The 22,034-nt window shown below is 37.2% G+C and overlaps 1 protein-coding gene across 2 annotated transcripts in view; it reads left to right on the top strand.

The window, feature by feature from the left end:
• Window positions 1-22,034, top strand: part of PRMT3 (protein arginine methyltransferase 3) — a 54,410-nt gene that overhangs the window by 4,613 nt on the left and 27,763 nt on the right. For both annotated transcript variants that reach the window (XM_065635925.1, XM_065635924.1), the window contains exons 7-10: window positions 2,566-2,707; window positions 5,778-5,843; window positions 10,285-10,406; window positions 13,609-13,708. In XM_065635925.1, coding sequence (XP_065491997.1) covers window positions 2,566-2,707; window positions 5,778-5,843; window positions 10,285-10,406; window positions 13,609-13,708 — 430 coding nt within the window. The remainder of the gene's footprint in view (window positions 1-2,565; window positions 2,708-5,777; window positions 5,844-10,284; window positions 10,407-13,608; window positions 13,709-22,034) is intronic.

Below are 22,034 nucleotides of genomic sequence, written 5' to 3'. Positions count from 1 at the left end.
GTAGATGATTAGTAAAAACTACACAAATCAAAAGAGCAAAGTAGGCTTAGGAAAGCTAAATAAGCACGTGTCCAAGAAACATGTATTTTGCTTCAGAGCACTCTCTGTTTTTCAGACCCTTTTCTGCTAGTCCTTCTGTTAGTCCTCCTTTCTGTTAGTCCTCTGGTGACCGGTCACTAGTGGGGTTCTGCAGGGATCCATCTTAGGGCCAGCACTCTTCAATGTCTTTATAAATTAGACATGGGACTTGACAGATTGCTTAGTAAGTTTGCTGATGACACAAAATTGGGAGGAGCTGTCAACACATTTGAGGGCAAGAGGGGCCCTGCAGAGGGATCTGAACAAATTGGAGAACGGGGCAATCACCAGCTGCATGAAGTTCAACGAGAGAAAGTGCCAGATTTTGCACCTGGGACATGGCAACCCTGGCTGTACATACAGATCAGGGGACGAGATGCTGGAGAGCAGCTCCGTGGAGACGATCTGGGTGTTCTGGTAAACGTCAAGTTGAACATGAGCCAACAGTGTCCCGGGCAGCCAAGAGGGCCAACCATGTCCTGGGGTCCATCAAGTGCAGCATTGCCAGCCAGGCAGGGAAGTGATTGTCCTGCTCCGCTCCGCACTGGTGCAGCCTCACCTGGAGCATTGTGTGCAGTTCTGGGCACCACAGGATAAAAAAGATATCAAGCTACTAGGAAGTGTCCAGAAGAGGGCTATGAAGTTGCTGAAGGGTTTGGAGAGGAAGCCGTATGAGGAGTGGCTAAAGTCGCTTGGTTTGTTCAGCTTGAAGAAGAGAAGACCTCATCATGGCCTACAGCTTCCTCACAAGGGGAGGAGAAGGGGCAGGCGCTGAACTTTTCTCTTTAGTGACCGGTGACAGAACCCGAAGGAATGACAGGAAGATGTGCCAGGGGAAGTTTAGGTTGGACATTAGGAAAAGGTTTTTCACCCAGAGGGGAACAGGCTGCCCAGGGAGGTGTCCTGGCCCCAAGCCTGACAGTGTTCAAGAAGAGACTGGACAACGCCCTCAGACACATGGTGTGAACTGTGAGGTTGACACATGCAGGGACAGGAGTTGGACTCAATGATCCTTGTGGGTCGCTTCCAACTCAGGACATTCTATGATTCTATAAATGTGAATTTAAACATTGAAGATGTGTATAGTGGAGAAGGGGGAGGTATTAACAAATTAAATGTGGGACTCTAAACGCTTCGAGAGATGGCTCCAAACATTGATTTCTCATAGTAGAATCCGGTTCTAGTTCAGAGAAACCTTCGGTGAAATGAATAAACCAACTTTTCAGCTACTTCTATTTTCAGTCTCAGGTGTGGGTTCTGTTAGTAAGAATATTCAATGCATCGCAACCAGGACATCCCCATGTAGCTGTATACGCTACTTCTAAATCTTGAATTCTTCAAAATATAGATTGCTGATGCTCATGGATAAAGTGAGAATATAAACTTATTTTTGGGTCACATAGGTTTAAATCCTTTACAGGCATGTCACTTGAAGATCACACTGGGTACGGAAGAACTGAAATTGTATGTAAGAAACTTGGAAAATAATTCATGTTTTTTGTGTAAAAGTAAAGCATCAAAAACCTTGTTTTGTAAAATACGCTTAAGGGTTAATTGTATGTTTAGAGAGCATACACTTGACTATACCAAAACAAATGTATGTATTTGTTCAAATCCTATAAGCTATGAACAATTATGCATGTCAAAAATGAACAGTTTTGTCTTCAGCTATTTAAGAAAACGTGACCCGTGTTAAAGGTGAGCTTTGGCTGCTTTGGAGTGGTCTAGGATGCAAGGTTTGATGTTGGACTGTAGACCTTGGAGGAATATGGTCTGGCTGAAGCATGTTGGCTTTTTCTCTCATTGTGAGTATAGTATGAGCTGTTTGCTTCTCAACTTTTGTGGTTTTGTGATTAAACCCCTTGATTTGTGTATTTTGTCATCAAAACTGCTTTGAGAAATGAGAAGATAACATGCGTGTTAGGAATGCAAGGCCACAAAGGAGGAAAAATAAGTTGCAGCATGTGAATAAAAATGAAACGAAAATAAATGGAATTTTAAGCTCTGGGTTTTTGCACCCAAATGCTTCAATTTTAAATTACTTTCTTCTACCTTGCACTAGTTGTGCAGTGATGTGTAGTTTATATTTCTTGTGGTGTTTGTTGTATTGAGTCCATATCTGCATTACACAGCCTAAAACAGGCGTTGACTTTGACCACTGTGGTACTAGATTTTGTACTAGCGAGCACAAAATAGGTAATTCCTCCTTAAAAATAGAAATGAAGTCCGAATATTTCACTGCTGATATTTGCTGGCTGAAAGCAGAAAGGAGTCATTGCAGAAGAGTGATGGAGAATGGTGGTGCAGCAGCCCGGAGGAGCCGGCAGAGGGGGGTTGTGCACACTTAAAACCGGTTCTATTGTTGTCAAAGCCCCTGTGCAGGCTGGATTCCTAATCTTTTTTAAGCCCTTTCTCCCCCTCCTACCCCCACCTCCTTTTCATGGTCCCATAAGCATGTCTCAAGGGTATATTTCAAATTGATTACAGGCAATTTGCGCAGGATTTTGTGATGAACGCAGATGTCAGAAGCAGCTCATCGTCCAGCGCCATTGCAGACCTTCAGGAGGATGAGGATGGTGTTTACTTCAGCTCCTATGGGCATTATGGGATACATGAAGAGATGCTAAAGGTTAGAAAGTCATCTCAACTGCATCTTAGTAGGACTAAAGAGGAAAGGTGGAATGAAGTGGGCTGTGTGCCCATAAATATACTGCAGAGCAGCTGCATTTTTAACCCTTGCTATACATGATAAGTTTTTTCCTAGGAGTTGGGTTGAGAGAGCTTTTTTTGGTTTTATTCCCTTTGTATAAATTCTGTTTACAGGAACCATTAGGAGCATAAAATCATTTACTCTACAGATACGCTTGAAGATATATCACAATATCTGTACCACAACCTTACCTTGCCAAAAGCAGCTTTTTCCTGGGTGCTTATAAAGGATAAAACATGGTACAGACAGTGAATGTTTTTCTTCAGTTTATATTTTCCTAACAATTGAAATCTTAGGGGAACCATTTCTCAAATATTGTCATTTGCTGTTGCAGTAGGTAAACAGAAATTGTTGGTATCTGTGCACAGTTCAGTGTGTTGATAACATGACATTGAACAGCTGGAAAAATTATATGCTTCTTTTATATGGTAAAGATAAAAAATTAATACTCTTCAAAAAATTAATAACTCTTCAAAGGCAAACCTATGTATGCCCTTTTAACTTAAAAAAACCAAACACAGACTCCAACAAATTATAACTGACATGTAAATCAAAATTTTTAATGCTTCCTTTCAGAGAAGGTATCGTAGTTGTGAAAGTCATAAACAGTTTTATTTTTTTAAGGCATAAATAAATAAAATTCCTGCCTAATGTAGTGATAGAAGACAGAGTTAAGTGACTTTGTCCATACAGGTAGCATGTAAAGTTTTCTGCTTTGTAAATCACTTAGTGGCCCCGATCTAGAAATATGTATGAATCTGTGTTAAGAACAGTATAAGCGTGAGGTTAATTTTAAGGGAGGAGGACTTTACAGAAGCACAGAGATGTCTGCAGAAGTGGAAGAATGTTCTCTAAAATGTATAGTCTACAGAAACATAATTTAAATCTTGAAGATAAAAATAATAGAGATTTGGTTTTGCAGTTGTATAAATGTGTCGTTTGGGATGTTGTAGGGTATAAGATGACAAAGTGTTTCTGTTTGCAAATAAAGTTTATGATAATTCTACATCTGCACAAGGAGATTGGTACAAAATTGTATTTTATTGGCTTCAGGGAATGCTTGTCAGAATGCTTTTAAGAAGACTCCTGACTTTCCTAAACATAGAAAACAGTTGTTTTGGGTTTTTTATATGTGCATTGAATTTTTTCCCGTATGCTATGCGTTTACTTTGGTTGGGGTTTTTTATATGTCTACCTTATTTATATCAGTATATTGGTTTGCTACACTGACATTTTCAAGAAGATGCCTTACTATCTGAATTTTAAGTCTGTTTCTGACACAGTTCAGTTTTGGTTTTTATTTTTAATTTATGCCTGGTAGTGGTAGGATGAAGTTTCAATTCAGTTTTCTGCTGCAAATACTTCAGAGGTGGGGGAAGAGTATTGTTACTTTACACTGGCTGGATGGCTAGTGCTTGCCTTGTTTGTTTGGGGTTTTTTTCCCCTCAAGAATTTTTTACTATTACATTAATAAACTTCATTTCTATTTTATTTACAAACAAAACAAGAAAACCCCAACCAAACAAAAACCACATTACATAGAAATGGGGAGTGAGCGAATGGAATTGATGAATAGAGAGACCTGAAGTGAGTGACCGTGGTTCGCTGGAGCAGCAGTGCATATAGTAGAGACAGCAGCAAGAATTGTATCGATTCCGTTGGGGCAGCACGTGGGCAGGATGGGAGGCTGAAAGCTTTCCAGCTCACTGCTTTCTCGATTGATGCTGAACCTTCCGAGTTTTTTTTTTTTTTAACTTCTTTGGTCGTTTCAGCAAATCCTATTATATACTGCAATAGAGGTGACGTACTAAAAATAGTTGCACCGAATATAATGTCATAGTAAACCAATATGATTTTAAAGGATCCCTTTTTTTTTTTTTTTAATTCATGTTCATTGTGTATAAAATCATCCCTATCTGTTTCTTTGGGCTCTGTGTGTGTTGTAATCCTACTAAATTGAAAACTGGATTTTAGGATTTTCAAGCCTCAAAATTAATTTATTTTGTCTCTAGAATTTTTATGAATATATTGTTTGTTCTCAGTCTCTGGTTTTGATCTCGTTTTTCTAATAAAATATACTTTGTTCTTTCTTACTAGAGAAAATTTCTTCAGTTTCCTTGTTGCTTCTAAAAATTCTTACCTGCCATAGTAGAAAAATATTAACTTATATTTAAGCAGTTGGATTTTATACTTCAGTACTATTTCTAGACTTGTCTTTACTAGATTAAAAAATTGCTTTACATTTTTCGTTAACTTTGCTCTAACACTTGAATTGCAACAGCAATTCCAAAACCTATACTTGGCTATTTGTCTATCTGCTGATGCATATTAAGAGAATTGATGTTTTAATACGTTACCTTGCTGGCGGATTGAGCTATGCTGCTAGCTTTCATATGCTAAAATACTATTAATGTTTAGTCACATGTTTGAAAACATTTCAGCTTCTCAAGTCATGTTGTATTACAGTTAAGTTTATTTATTATGTTGGGCTTTCATAGAATAGGCTGTACACCTTCAATTACTAGCTTGTCTTGCAAATTTGCAGTTTGTTCAAAGATAGAAAAAGTTAATCTAATTCATAACTTGTTTTTGAGGGAATCTGTGTCAGAGAATAAATTGATACAAAACATAAATTTGAGCTCATGACTCAAATTTTTACCATTGTGTGGATGGTGGTTACGTGAAGTTGATGCAGTATTGCTACTCTATTACTGCTGTTCCTGGAAGGTGGTGAAGAGGTATCAAGAACTTTTAAACGTCCACAATTAAATGCAGCAGGTCAGAAAAGTGTAAGCTGCTTAGTTTGCAAAGACAATGAATTCTAAAAGAATATAGTGTAGGAAGTGTCATGATGGCAGAGCCCTTATAAGTACAGTAGCCACAAAACGTATTTAGGCCCAGTTAAAAAGCAAGTTTCTCAGCATTTTTGAACGATATGGTGTACATAAATAGAAAAAGTGAACATCGTCTTTTATTCTCTAAATCATAGGATAAAGTGCGTACAGAAAGCTATCGTGACTTCATCTATCAAAATCCACATATCTTCAAGGACAAGGTAGGTAGAATGCCTCAGAAACGAAAATAATTTCTGCACTTATTTTTTTTCTCAAGTGGTAGAAGTCCTTCAGATTGGCTACTTTGTAGCTTTGGGGATGGAGTATCGCACTGACGAGAATTGATTTAATGTGCTCTGGCTTTATGAGGTGGTAGAGTGCTATTCAGCTGCTGGAGGGTGCAGAGTGCTGATAACAGACGTGCTCATCGCTATTGTCATTGCTTTGTGTGCCATGTCGGGATGTTCATTAATTATGTTGGCGGGGTTAAGTTGAGCCTTTCCAGTGTATTAAGTGGAATCTACCTTAGAGGGCCTCTTTACCAGAATTTAAGTGAATTTCAGTTTGTGCCTGATACAGTAAAAACATCCTAGAACTGGGGAAGAATTCATATGCAACTGATTTATTGAGTTAGTGTTGTTTAGTCTCTCTGAACTCTGTTATTATTAAGGGACTTAGAGCCAGGAACTAGTATTTCACTTGCAGTCAGGAGAGATTGCACTGACTTTTGTTCATGATCCTAACTGTGGTTATAACCCCTGCAGAGTTGTGATCCTTTTCTTGTCCTTTGTTTCTGCTGGCTATTGCTGATGAATTTGTGATGTTCTGAGTTATGCTCTGCAGCCTTCTGTTCTGGATTAGCTTTTTCCTCCACTTAGTGCTTACCATTCTTAACCTATGTATGGATATCATTTAATGTGAAACCAGGATGTCTAGGTTTATAAAAGGCAATTACTGTTGATTTTTGGTTTGGTTTTGATTGCAACTTCGTTAGTAAGTGATAATACAAGGATTCAGAATAGTTGTTGAAGTAATAAAAGTACATCCATCTGCTAGTTCCTCAGTTGGAAATTGCGCTAGATACCATTTTGTACTAGGTGGGAGATATTTCAGGGTAGATAATGCGTACTCTTTGTATGTCTTCATTTTTCTTTCGACAACCGAAGCAGAAAAATATCAGGAAAATAGTTTTCTTCCTTTTTGCTTCGATCCACATCACAAGCTTGTTTCTACTAAACATTTCTAAGTTCTTTAGTTATAATGAGAGAACAAGCAGAAGTGTTATAGAAACATAATGCTACCAGCTATTAAAAGATGCAGGTGATCGTGTAGCTGGGTAGCTAATCCAGCAATGCAGAAAGACCAATAAAAGAAATAAAACTTTCTTGGGAGACATGTAGTTTCACAGACGCTCCTAAAATTGATAACTGCAGGTTTTCACAGGGCAAAAGTGATCATAAGTTATGTGGAATGTATGTCCTAGTGGAACAGTAATTTTTCAGAATTGGTTGTATATCTCCTATGGACATATTGGTAACATTCAAAACAACATGTGAGTGAACTGTTATAGACAATGTTGCTTCAACCCCAGCTGTAGATGCACTTGCTCAAGAACCGTCTAGAAATCATATGTATTTACTCTGGTTTTTTTACTTCACATGAAAGCATTCAACTTCTAAAGAAAAGCTTGTCTGTTATCGCAAAATCTGCAAACTGGTTTCCGAACTGTTCTTGTAGCAGTTTTTTGATCAAGATACCTCTTACCTCAAATTCATAGTGTATCCAAACCCATCATAGTGTGTTGAGGTTGAATGGAAAGAAAAATTCTCAATTGCTTTGCGTTCCCAACAACTTGAATCCCGGTGACCAGTTCCCCGCTTCTGCATCTGACTAAATGTCGATGTAGCTTTCACTTGGTATGCTGTTATAGAGAATATATGGGGTGTGTTTTCAGAGATCTAGTTTGAAGTGACATCTTTTACAGACTTCTGCTGGAGGAACTGTTAAGATGTTTTGCTTAAGTTACATATCATATGATGCTCTCACAACCATATTAGTGAGTGAAACTTGCAATTTGAAGAAATAGGCTGTTTTCCTTTGAAGTTTGATTACAATTTAAAGAAAGAAAAAAGGGTGAGTAATAGTCTGATACTATATTTCCTAGAACTCCCATATGATATTCCTCCCTAGAAAATACATAGTGATGATGATGATGTTGTTGTGTCTGAAAGGACACATTTGACGTGGGTTGGGAGGAGCTTGTTCAAAGAGCCTGCTTGATCGTACCAGCTTTTGATGCAAATCTGCAGTGTCCCAAAGAAGTGTGATCACACAATAGCAGATGATAACAGAAAATCTAGGCTTGTTTATTAGGCATACTTTATTCAGAACCAGCCGATTTGTTCCCTCTCAGCTTTCAAAAGAATTATTAAAACTTGAATGAGTCCTGCTTGCTGCCTTTATTTTCAAGCTGTCAGATGTACTTGACATGAGAACAGGACAATTTAGATTACCAGCAGTACTTAAGATAGCCTTACTCAGTTAAAGGAAGTGTGGTCCGTTATACAGCAAGAATATTTTATGGTGGAAAAATAATTGGTTAGACTGTTGCCACGCTTAGTTTTTGTTGTAGAATAGAAGTCTGAGGCAGGTGTTAATGCCATATTGAGGGGAAAAAATGAGTTTTTAAACATTGTTCCTACTAAAAATTCCTTGATGGAATTAGTTTAACTGGCCATATTACCTGACCTTCTATTTTTCTGAATTTGAAGTATTTTTTTTTCTGTTACTAAAAGCAAAATATCAGTTTTGATTAGACTACAGAGAAGGATGTGATGCTGTGGTACATTCTGGTGTAGTCAAATCGCCGGTCCAGCTGCTCCAGTGCTCTGGTGAGAGGCCATATGTGATCACTGCAAGAATGCACTCGCTGTAGACCCTTGTCCTTAGGCTAATTGGTGATCATTCTGCTTGTCTTCCTGTTCCTCAGATGTGTTCCAGCTTGTATATTTTCTCTCCTGTGCCTTTTTCTCCACCCCCATCCCCTGCCTAAGGCTAGATGAGTTCCATCTGGGTTTTTAAGTGACCAGGGCAGCTGTCCAAAGTGGTGTCTGTTTTGATTTTTTTCCAATTTGTGGTGATTGCTCTCTTTCATGCAACTGTACATCAAGATCATTCTTTCACAGAGGTTTATTTTTGGCTTTAGCTTCAAGCTTTCATGGCTCAGCAATTTTGTTAACTATCATGAATAAATTGTTAGAATAGATGATGTTAGGGGGCATCAGATTTCAGCAGCTCCAGAAGACTTCGGCCTAGGTATTTCTGTAGCCATTACATACTCATATGTAACTTTTGAATGAGTTGTAGAATTGACTTCTATTGGAACACAGCTGCAAGGAGTTCCAAATGGAACAAGTAATTCTGTTCGCAGTCTCCATGGCCAGCCTCTACACAAGATGCTGTAAAAAATTCATCACGCTGTTTTCTAGTCTGATTTCAGGTTGTAAGTTGCTCTATGAAGAGAGATGATAGTCAACTCTTCGGTCATTGCTTTCTGGTACACCACAGCAGAAGCTCGCTTACACTGTGCTGCTAAGGATAAATGGCTATTTTTATTCATGTTGGCTTCAGAATCGCTGTTGTGTATCCATCGTCAAAATGTATAGAATTGTATGCAAGCCAAGGCAAGCATACCTAATATGCAGAGTGCTCAAGTATTTACTTTGATACTGTTTGTCAGGTGAAATTTAAAAGTGTACATGCAAGTCTTTGTCGTGCCAAAGCAAGAATGCTCAATAGGTCATAAGCTGGGAAGTTTGTCAGCAGGGTGCATTGTTGCCTTCAAATATTTTGTAAAACGGGGTTATAATTCTCAAGTGTGGGATTGATTATTATTGTTATGATACTGAGGCCTGAACAAAGCTGCTTGGCAAAATCTCTGCTTTATGAAGTTCAATGCTGCTGGCAGATCACTCTACTAATTAATATATTTGGTACTGTTTTCTTAGTTGTTTTGCATTTTTAAACTTGTCAGTCTTCCCACAGTAGCTAATATGTGTGATATCAAAACCCAACTATTTGCATGAGTCTTATTCCTATGTTGGGGGTACTTTTTTTCAAGTGTAGTGATGAAGTTTATTTCCAGGTGTTTAAACCGTGCCAGTTGCTGTTTTGAAATTTAGTCATCTTGAGCCACAGGTGCTTTGAGGCACTGTGGCAATTTCTAGCAGAGAGTTCCTAAATAAAGTTTCTGAATAGACTTTTAATGAGAAACTGCAGTTAGAATATGTTTTTTCAGTGCCAGTGCTAAATTCAGTTGTTACAGAATCACTGATTAAAATTGCTCAGGTTCTAATTTCCTGTTTCTCCTGTTCATATAACTTTTTAGTTGATGCTCGAGTAATTGCTTGTGATTTGTTTCCTATGTGACTGAGATCATCTGTGGCTGGAGCTCATCTGCTTCACCGTCTATCTGTAAAAGTAAAGGGCATCGAATTAGAGCTACAGGTTGACTTGGATATCTCTAAATGTAATAGCAAGACTTGATGCTACTGTTTGTTCCTTCTGTTAGAAGATGATATCTCACTGATGTAGAAAGATGTGTAGAAAAATCATAGCAAAGGAAATGAATGGAGGTAAAAATAAACATCATACTCGTTTCAGGTGGTTTTGGATGTTGGCTGTGGAACTGGAATACTCTCCATGTTTGCTGCCAAAGCAGGTGCAAAGAAGGTGATTGGAGTCGACCAGTCTGAAATAATCTATCAGGCCATGGACATCATTAGGTAGGAAAAGTTTTGAGAAAAATATGGTAAATGTTGCTCTAAGAAGTTATTAAAATGTTGTTACAGTTAATGGTCATCTGTCATTCATTATGTCTTTTACTGAAGTCCTCCTTTGTCCTACAAATTAGAACAGGTCCTGATCTGCAGTCATGTTGTTTGCTCCTCTGATGGAGGGAATTAAAACAGGCCTGAAGGTGAGGCAGGATGTCTCCCAGACCTTCCTCCTCATATTAGCACACAGCCACTGCTGCCTTGCTGCGGAGACTCTGACTGCTGCCAGTCCATTTTCTATTCTTCTGCTTTACATGTTGCTACTGATAATACTGTAGATTTTTTAGGCAACTAACAAGAATTGAGATGCATTCCAAGAGGATGTGAGAAACTTTTCCTGGCTGCACTACTTTAAGAAACAGTTCTGATGTAGATAAATTCAGTAAAAGTCGTTTAATTGTATAAAAATTTAAAAATATATATATATGCTTGTATATAGACATTTTCCATAATTATATAATTTCTATAATTTAATTTGTGAACCCTGAGGGACACCTCTGGCACCCGGCTGCCAGACTTTGTACTCGTCCTCTGATTTCTTGAACCTCATAGTCTAGACAGCTTTCCACCCATCTAATGGTTCATTTATACATTCCACATTTCACTAATGTACCTATAGCGGATATTATGGGAGACTGTGAGTATATGTAAAAATGAAGCAATGGCATCTGAAGACATAAAAAGTATTTCCTAACATGAGGTAGGAGAAATGTAGGTGAAAATGTGAACTGTTAATAGTTTAGGTGTGTAGGGGTTTTTTTGGTTTGATTGGTTTTGTAAGAGCAACTGTGGAAAAGAAAGTCAAAGCAGATGCTGAGGAATTGGGGACTGACAGTTTTTAGGGAAGCTTACATCATGCAGAAATAAGATTGTCTAGGCACAAGTTTTAGATTAGATACCACTTCACACATGGGAGATGCAGCACTGCACACTTGGATGCTGTCAAGTTATTCTGTTAAATAAAGGCCTGTTTAAGAAAAGTACCATGTTAAGTGTTAGGTGCAACTTCAACAAATACTTTTATGGTACAAGAACTCATTCTTTAAAGAAAACTTTTCCCAGGAATCCTTGACATCTTCAGGGTGGTTACAAATGTGAAATTGTGTTTTATTTCTAATGTACTAGATGGCAAACTTAGGATTGTTTATATCTTTCAACGAGTGCACAAAAAGTCCTTTATGTGTTATTTATACTTCGAGGGGAATAGAAGTATAAGCCAACATGTATTACCTTTGGTGAGAAGGGCAAGCCTTTAAGAAAAACAACAAATAAAAACTCTTAAACTTTGAGAGTGATGAATTGCCACTTGAAGTACACAGTGAACCATTGCTAAGGCTACACGTTTATCGATACCTTCTGCTATGAAAGGTTCCATTCACATTAAAGTTTTCAATTCACATAAAAATTTATATTTGTCTTGTTAAACATGCTGCTTTTCCTAAAGGAATAAAGCTAACAAACTTGTAATGGGGTAACAAATATTTATTGGAATACTAAAAACTCTGCATAAAAATGACTACTGCAGTGCACTTCCACCTGTGATTAAAGTATATCCTCAAGCTTTTGTCCCTCCCAGAATTCAGGTTCATTTCTAGCATGTGAATTACTAGAAACAGTCCAACCCTTGCATGTAAGTAAACTGGAATAAGTGGCCTGAGTGGCATGATTCTTTCCCAAGGTCACATAGTAAAGTTATTTTTCACTAAATGCATACTTTCTATTTTTCTTACATTGAACAGCTGCCTGTAAAATTTTGAGTGCAGTGAATGACTTATTTTTGTTGTTCATCACTGTTATGCTGGAATAGAAAGTTGAAGTATACTTCCTAAATAGCATCTCAGCAGTTTTTTATATAATGTGTAAACGACATTGTTTTGCTTTAGGTTTTTTTGTACCTTACATTTGAAAACAAGTATGTAACAAATCAATCTTTTTCCTCTTTTGTTTTAAAGCATGTCCTTGTATGTGGTAATCTAGGAAGTTATCCTTAATTCTCTTTTTGTCCTTCTTAAAATATTGTTGTGGGTGATAGCCTTTAGTCTTTTATTTTTCAGTTTGAACTTCTGGGGTTTTTTCTGTTTACAGCATTAAATATGATATTAGTGATGAACTGCTACTCTTCTAACATAAGACAGTCGTGTGTAGAGTATTTAATTGATCTTTCCAACAGCCCACATGTTCAAGTAGCCCTTTGACCCTTTTCTTTTCCTCCCTTCATTCTGATGTTTCTCCCATTGTCTTTTAGATGGAATTTTTAATGTGATTACTAGTCTGCATTGAAAGCCAGACAGAATGTAAGAGTAAGATATCAGGATAGGGAGGGAAAGGGCAGAGATAACTGCAGTGGAAAGATAAATTTCTTTGGTAGGAATACTTTTCTGCCCTCCATAAGGATAGCTATCACGATAATGGTATGTGCAAGACTAGTATGGTTTGCCAAGGAGAAAAATACTAAATTTCAAGCATTTACGTATTTAGTAATTTCACTGTCATGCAGTTTTTGTTTTAAAAACTGTAGTCACCTCACAGTACCTTTCTCCTTACGCGAGATGATTGTACCATTACTTGCATATGAGGTAATACCTGATTACTGCAGTTGATTCTGGCCAAAATCGCAGTGGGGAGGATGCCTTTATTGTGGAATAACTGTAATACTGATCCAGAGGGAATGTTTGTTCTCTGTGACTTTGCAGCTAGTTTTGTTAAATAAAAAACCAAGTCGTGCAAAACAGCTTTGTGAGGAAGCTAATTTCCATCGCTGTCCCAGTGTGATGAGTGGGCTCTAATCACCACATACCTATGCTACGAGGGTCAAAGAAGGAGAACTGGGAACAAGCAACTCTAAAGACAAGCATCATTTTAAATTGTCCTTTTCTCTTTTTGCCTGCTTTCTGAAGCTTACACATTTGTATGCACAGCACAGATCTACTATCGGCCATCTTTGCCTGGCACTTAATCTGCTGCAGTTTTTGGATACTCGGAAACATTCCCTCTGAAATATAACTGACAAGTATTACATTTTAATGCTTTCTTGATAAGTTAAAAAACAACCATTATGGGGGGGGAAAATGCAAAATATAGACATCAGTATATCTCTCTTGACAGCATAAATTGGAAATATAAACTCATTTGTTTATGTTGTGACTTGCAGATTAAATAAACTTGAAAATATCATTACGTTAGTCAAAGGAAGAATTGAAGAAGTAGATCTGCCTTTGGAAAAAGTGGATGTAATTATATCTGAATGGATGGTAAGGTTCATGAATATTCTTTTAGAAACATAGTTATTTTCAGGAAAAAATGTGGTTTTTTTTTTAATTTGAAAAACTGTTCTATAAGCGATGCTCTTTTTTTTTTTTTTTTAACAAAAAAATTGTCATGCTTGCAAACAGTGTCTTTGACAATGTGGGAGATGGGATGTCGGTCCTGATTATATGGTACTCGGGTACCATTCCTGATCACAGTCTTTCAGCCAAAGTTCTTAGAGTACAGTTGAGCTGGTTTGGGTACAGCAGTAAGTTTCTGTTATGTAGTTAGTGTACAAGTCTACAGATGTACTCTGTATTCCTGAATAAAACTATTGTGGTTGCTCAGCTGAAAGTAGTGGTGAAATATTGTATTAGTCATCTAGCTAGATCATTCTGAAGAGTAAAATACTTTAGACTGCAAAGACAGCTAAAGACTGCTGGCTGTGAGGGAAGGTGATAAGGAGGTGAGGAGCAGACACATGCTGGGAAATCTGCAAATACATGGAGAGCTTAAAAACCAGTGTTACTATTCACTGCATTGTTCTAAGTATAAGAATAACTGATTTTAAACCTACATAGTAGAGATGATGGGCAATGGGAAATGCAGCATGCAGGGTATAAAGGAGCCATTTCCTAGAATCCAATGGATTTCAGCCTCTTGGCCTGTTACCTTTCTTTCACGTACTGACTGATCACTTACACAAGTTGTGCTTGCTACCTGCCGTTGATCCGAATAAAGAAATCTCTGTGAGAAGACCCAGTGCCAGGCTGAACTTCATAGCGACTAAGTCTGTTCCCTATCAAAAATGTGGTAGGAAACACCCCTTGTGACTCTTTTTTTGTGGAGTTCTATTTAGTCTTCTCATATCACAGACCTTCAAAAAGTGCTTTAAAATACAGGGGTTTTTCATGGTAATTCCCACTGTTTGGACTTAAAGGAAAAATTCTTTTGATCTTCAAATTTAAGATCAATAATGATAACTGACATTCAAAGTTACCTGTTTGGGTGTTTTTTCTCCAAACCGTGGCTGTTCTACTATACACAAGGGCCTTTGGGAGAGAGGTCATATCCATATGTATCTAACTAGTTTCCAGGTAAAGGTGCAAATAAACTGTTTGCTTTGGTTTTTCTGTGGCTTTGTTGTTTGGTTGGGGTTTTTTAAATATTATGTATTCTAGTGTGCCGCAAATCTGTGAAGTTTTTCCTCCAGTGCTATAATGAATGTTATTTGAAGCATGAGCTCAATTTAGTGTTTAGGTCACTAGTTTCAAGGAAGGTTTAAACCATTGGCTTAAACTAGTGGTTTAAAAATAGTGCGTTATGGTTGATAATTTCTGACAGTATAGTGACTTTGCTAGAATGTAATTATAGTTCTTTCAGGGAAACTTCTAATCAGATGCCTAAAACATGCACCAAGAATAATGTTCCCAAAATCCCATTTCTCATTCTAGAGCCCAAGATTTGGTTTTAAATGCAATTTGGGTGCTTAAGAGCTCAAGTCATGTTGTAAATCAGTGCCTCTAAGGTGAAGTAGAGGATTTCAAAAAGCAGCTCTCGTAAGAAATGAAGTATCAAATGTTCCATGTTTCCCGTTTGTGTGCTAATTTACCTTTCAATGTCATAATTACATAGCCATGTGCATTTCACTTAATTAGGTATTCTAAATATTTAGGAATGTTAGCATTTTTATGGGTTGCTGCACTACAGAGATTAAGAGGACAATGCCACAGAAGTAAGATTGATAGCTGGACAGCGTACACACTGTTCCAACGCTGTCCAGAAAGGAACATTATGTTGCCTAGATGCAAATGAAGATTCCTCTTTGTCTAGCTTTTTCATGTGAATTTGCTTTTTCTTTTCCTTCCCTACATGATATCAGTGTGAAATCTGTGGTTTATGTGTGAATGTAACTGCTTGAAAATGTTAGAAATGCCAAGTGTGAGAGTAAAAAGGAATTCTGTATGTGTCAATTTTCAGCCCTTTATTTAGAGAATATGGATGGACTAGGAGGAACATTCTAATGGCAACAATGTTTCTTCTTTGTAACAAAACCAGGAAAAGTTGCTATTCTGTTTAGCAAACAAACTGCTTTTAGACTAATAAACATCAAATCCTTTTGTGGAGCCATAGCTTTGTTTTGCTTGGTACAGAGCAGTGCTTAAGACTATCAGCTTTTTTAGAGCTGTGTGTGGAATATCAGAAAATTAAAAACAGGTGTGAAGCAAAAGAATTGAGGCTGGAGAGAGGAAAAATACTGCGTCCTCCAGAAATGTTTCTAGAACAGGATTTTTGAGAAAGATGGCACATAGAACAATCTATTGTAAAAGCTACAGGGGTTGCATTATGAGCATCTCCAATGTAAGGGCTTCTGTTGACCATTAATTGTGTGACCTATGGCTTCTGCAAACTGCTTGCTACTTCTGCTTCTCCTTCGTATTTAGATTTGTTCCCTTAAAAATATCCAAAAAATGGGAGAAGCATTTTAAATGTTACACTGCGTATATATATAGCCAAATTATGTTTCAGATCTATATTTGCCATCTTCCAAAGTAATATTTTTTTCAGTTTTAAATTCATCTGGATATGGTTTTGTCACATTCCAGGTTTAGAGACCAAATTATGAGCAACTGTCTCTTCAGTGGCTTTATTTAAGCCCATCAAAGAAATGAGCAGTGATCTTGCTTTTAATGTAAAGACTAAATGTGTTGTTTGTGACATCTGAAGTATACGCATTTGACATTGTTAAAATCACACCATGAGCATGGCACCCGTGTGACTGTGTGTGATGAAAACCAGTATGTAAACTGCTGAGAAAGACGGTGGAAGGTGTGATGAGCTGCGAGCTGCTCTGTTGGTGTCCAAAAGGCAGATAGCTGACGATTGAGGACCTGTTGGACTACTGAATACCCTGAAAAAAACATCAATTTAGACCTTTTCGCTCTGAGGACAGCTCTGGATTCCTCTTAAAAAAACATGGGCGAAGCGTGCAGCCTGAGTGACACTAGGACTTCTTGTCTGCTGGGATCCAGGAGAGCAAGGATGCGCAGGTGAAGAGCTGCTTCATCCAATAAACCAAGTTGCCTTAAGAAAGAACACACGGATGGCCAAGTAATAGCCTGTTCTGCTCACAAAACTGATTCTGTAAGGAGAGAGTCTTCCAGTTCATGGAGAAAGGTTATTTGAATGTAAGAATGGGTTAATTTTATAGAAGATCTCACTGGTGACCTTGTTTTTATAGAGGTTTCCCTGTCGAGGACTGATTAATACTCAATAGCAGGGCCGTAAGCGTCTGATGCACAGTCCTTGCCTGGAGCTCTGATTTGTGAAACTTTTGATACCTTAGTTTGTGAAACAGTAAGTTATTGTTAGTGTTCACGTTACAGGTGACAGCCTCTAACATTTTTTACTTGTCTGCTTGTGTGGTAGGACACCTACAAAGCAAAACTCTTAACTTCTTATTCAAACCGTAGACTTCCATGAATTCAGTTTCTAAGAAAAGGTACAAATAATTGGTTATTTGTATACACTGCCTAGTGGCAATCTGATGCAGATGCCTATTTGAACCCACATCAGTGATTTGTTTGCACCTTCGCGTAATGAATGAAAAACCTTGTCAGTTAGTGACTAGACCCAAAAATGGTTTTCAAATACTCAAGTTTCTTAAGAAGTTTAGAATTTTGTTTTGAAGGTACTACTGTTTTTACAGGTGGTGGGAAAGGACTTGCAAGTTGTATACACCGTAGGCTTGCTCTCAGCCAGGATCGCATATATATTTTCTCCCCATAGATACCGAATTTTAAGAAACAGTGATGTTTTACTGAAATTAGAGTAATTTTACACGCAGCATGTAAGTTTGAAAAGAGAGATGCTCTGCAAAGTGCTGAAGCTCATTTTTTTGTTAAATTGAATGCTTGACAGGAAAATATTTGCTGTCAACATCCAAAGGTGGCTGTGTTATTGCCCATGTGGATTTTGGTAGCGTAACTGTAAACTTAATAGGCTGCTTATTGAAAGGATGGGTGCAGAAAGAAACAAAATATATATGTTTTTTCTGGGATGTTCTTACCCAGCTGCATCTGTGTGCAGATTTTTTTTTTTCAATATACTTTTACTTCCTTTCTTTAGCTAAGAATATAAAGCTAGAGGCTGAGAGTTTTATTAACTTGAGAAATATCTACATTTCTTGTTTGTAAGGGGTTTTACTGTGAGAGACAATTGTCTGAGATGGTTGTTTCAAATATAATGTTAAGAGTATAATGGTTTGTCATAAATTGCATTTTTATGCAGTGCTTTACAATACTGAATATGAAATAGTTTTACACAAGGAAAAACTGGGAAAGAGATGGACTCTCAAATTAAACCAAACCAAGGATGGAATCCAGTGCTCTTGTCTCTTAATTTTATCATTTCTCAGGTAGCTAATATCTGTTTTCTTCCTTTTTTGTGTGTGTGTTAGATAATTTTGAAGTGATATTAGGATGGGCTGTGAATGGGAGGTATTCAGGATCCAGGGAAAAGGACTAGGAAGTGAGCATGGCTGTAACACTGGAAGCAATCTTTTCTTTCCTCCTTCCTTCCCCCCATTTCTGTGATGGAAATATACAGTGATGGTACTTTTTAAACACTTACTGGTCTATATGTAGTGTTAATATTCTCTATTGTTTCTGTTAGTACTTGGAGATGCATTAATGCATCTCCTTCTCTTTCTATAACACAGTAATTTATAATTTTACGTAAGAATTGAGCTTTTTTGTGTTTATTAAAAATGCTGAGAAAAGAGTGTACTAAGTATCTGAATGCTCTAATTTCTTTACATCAAAATGTTTTTTATAAAGGAATTATATTTTCTTGCATGAAAATATTTTCTTTTTTGCCAACACTAATAATGGGTATCACTTTTCTGCTCATCAGATTGTCGCTTTGGTGTTCTCACACATCTTACATGTGCTTAAGGACACAACAGGGTGTGCATAATAACAAAGTCAAGCTGTGGGTTTGAAATGTGTGGGCTTGCTCTGTCAGTAATGAATTATTTATCTTTTTTTTTTTTTTTTAATGAAATCCTACATGGGAGATCAGCATGAAGGCTGACTTAGCATGAGGGAAATGGTGCTGCAGCAGGGTATGTGGAAGAGTTTGTGTAGCTACTCCTTCTCATTTAAATCTGCTACAGGTTTTGGGGGGATTTTGTCGAATAAAAAGTAATCTTTCACAGAATTGAGTGGGCTGCATCAGTTTTGTGCATCTGTTAATGCAGGATTACATTTTACGTTATAAATCAGAATCCATTGTCCGGTCTGTTTCACTTACTCTCTGTAACATCCAATGGAAACCTTGTAGTTAGAAACTTAAGGTTAAGAAAATAATACATTTTTTTTATACTGATAGGGTTTTAGAAAAAAAAGGTTCACTTTTTGGGCAAGTGGTTTGATAGCTGCCTTTCATTTTATTGAATATTCACTGTTGTGCCTTACTGAATCTGGAGTACGAAACTGGGTTCAGTTACGTTACAGAAAATAAAGAAATGGGTCTTTGATGGAAGGTGGGAGGGAGACACAACGCTTATTCCAGTAGCTAAATATTTCTTCTCAATTCTATCCTTATATGTTTTTTCCGCTGTACTAAAAATTCTGCTAATTCTTGCTGTTGTGAACATGCTGATACCACTTTTTGAAAAGGGTTCTTAATATATATGTGGCTTTCAGTAATAAATAGAAAATAAGTGAAGGCAAAACCAAGTTCCACTAAGGTATTTGATAGGAATGGGTAAGAGAAATGTACATGAAGGGGCATTTTTTAATCTGAAGTCATTTGTGTTTTAAGCAAAGCGTGTTTCTTTAATACTTCCCACACAATCAGGTATATTTTGAAATTCAATGTTGTTCTTGTGTCTTGAAGCTTTTAAAGAGCTTAATCTCCTTCACTTCATGAAGAATACCATGATAAATACTGTAGTGCTAATGTTAAAAGAACTTCCTATACTTACATTTTCATCTCCTGGTAAAATACTTTAATGTAGTTTTGAATTAAAACGAAAATAAATTTTAGAGTGCTGTAGCGTATTCAAATAACAGAAAAAATTTAACAATGCAGGATATTAAGCCATCAAAGCTTTGAGAGCCTTTTTTAATTCTGTTACAAATGCAAAATACAGATGTAAGGGACATAGAAGAGATGTGGTGATTCCTCTGGATTCAAATTTGTCAGTAGATTCATGCACTTTAATAGGTGATTTCTTGGATGGACATGACATAGGACAGACATGTGCTTGGATGTAACTTGATAGTGCTGTGTGTTTCTGTTCCTGTCCAAATCTGTTTCTATGTGTGTGGGGGTGTGTTTTGTTAGCTGGAGAACATAATTTAAGTTTTGAAAAAAATAAAAATAAGGAACTTCATGTTCATTTTGAGAAAGAAATGGCAAGCTTTTTAGTAGAAAATGCGTCATATGACAGCTTAACATTTAAGATGTGCTGTGTAGCAGAGAACCCATCACCTTTTATGTGTCTTAGTTTAGCCAGTAGCAAGATTGAATTATTAATATTCAGCTCACAGATTTGTATCCTGGAGATCTCTTTGCAGTAATTAATTTTGAGGATGCTAATGCAGGCTTAAGAAAAAAACCAAAGCCCCGAACATTATTGGGGTGGAAGCAAGAGTGCCCCACAGCATCATGGGGAAAAGACGTCGGGTATATAATTCTCTTTCCAGATAGCACCCCTACAGGTGAGGCACCCGCCTGTGAAATTACATTCTAAATTACACTATAGATGAGCACAGCACACTGAGCAAAATACTTTAGTATAAGTAATAAATGACTTGATTCAGTACCATTGACGGTTTATGTAACTTACAGGAACGGTGTAATGAATGGGAGCGGGGGGGAGATAGAACTGGGAGGGGGGTTGAGAACCAACGATGCCAGAGTGGAAAGGTCAGGGAAAGGACAGTGTATTTCTCATGAGAAGGTATGTCTTCCAGCTGTACTTCTGACACTTGATTGGCAGATGTTGTAGGTGATGGGCATTTAGGGCAGGAAGAAATAAGTGAAAAGCTGACCCATAAAAATGTCATTCTGTAACTTATTGGTAACTGGTCTTAAGATAGGTCCTAGAGGTCACATTTAAAATACTGTGAAAACGACTCATTTTCAGTCAAAAGCATCTGAAAATAATTTTCATGTACCAAACATATTCTATTTTTAAAACTGCAAGAATAAGAATAATTAAAGAAAGAACACTCTGGTTCCATTCTGTGCTTTTGGCTTGCTGTAGGCAAAAAAAAAAATCATCTCTGCCTGATGCAATAGGAGCTCTTGGTCTTTTCAACTATTTTGCAAAGCTTAGTAAAAGTCAGATTGCTTGCAAAGCAGTAGTCTTTATTCTGGGACTTACTCTAAGGACTTCATACAAGTAAAGTGGAAGAACAGGCAATATTTGGAAGAAAGGTGCCCATTAGAGTGCTGTCCTGTTTCCAGAAGAAAAGGGCATTTCCATTATTTTCAAACTGTGCTCTTGTTGAATACAAGTACATCATGCTTCAAGCTCCTGGTTTTCTAGTTTTGTTTTGAGTTCTGAAGGCTGCAGTGTGCGTGGTGATGTTTATAAGCAATTCTGAACTTGCAGTATTTTTTTGTTGTGAGAGCCTGATGCAAAATAAACATCCAAGATGGCATAAACATGAAGTAAACTTAGTATCGTAGCAGTGCAGTTCCCATGCAGTGCTGTCTGTCTTCAATAATGTGACATGACTTCAAAAATACAAAATAAAGAAAATACTAATCCTTATGACTGTGCAAAGATGAAGGAAAAAAATTCTTCTTTGCTTTGTTTGGTTACTGCTGACTGGGCTTGTAGGACTGCAGCTCCAAAGTCCGGCCTTCCAGTTGTCTTTTTTTTGTTCTTTCCTACTAGCAATCAGTGTATAAATCAAGCCATATGACTAAGCTGTGTTTTAAGCAAAATGAGAATTGGGATGCTAAGTGAAAATCCAAAATGTATGCCTGTATGATTTGTCTTAATTTATTTGATGTCGTAAACATGTGTATGTGGATGAAATGTTATCATATTCAGCAAGAATAAGGTTCACACTCGAACATGAATGATAGGAAGGGTGTAAAATCAGTAAATCAATAGGAAAGCAAAGGGCTTTGTATCTCTTAGAAATTTTCAGTTTACTTAAAAGTAGTTGAGAAACCAGATGTTTTATATAAAATACTAACTTTTTGTAATGCTGCTATATGTTTTTTATCTCAGAAACGTTTAATATTTTTTTTCTGTTTTGAAAAGTGTCTGACTTGATTAAGTTTACAATAAGTTATTCTAAGCAA

The sequence above is a fragment of the Caloenas nicobarica genome, chromosome 5 (assembly GCF_036013445.1).
Source record: "Caloenas nicobarica isolate bCalNic1 chromosome 5, bCalNic1.hap1, whole genome shotgun sequence".
Taxonomy (NCBI): Eukaryota; Metazoa; Chordata; class Aves; order Columbiformes; family Columbidae; genus Caloenas; species Caloenas nicobarica.
Note: the sequence above shows the minus strand (reverse complement) of the source record. Positions and strands in the feature narration are given on the sequence as shown.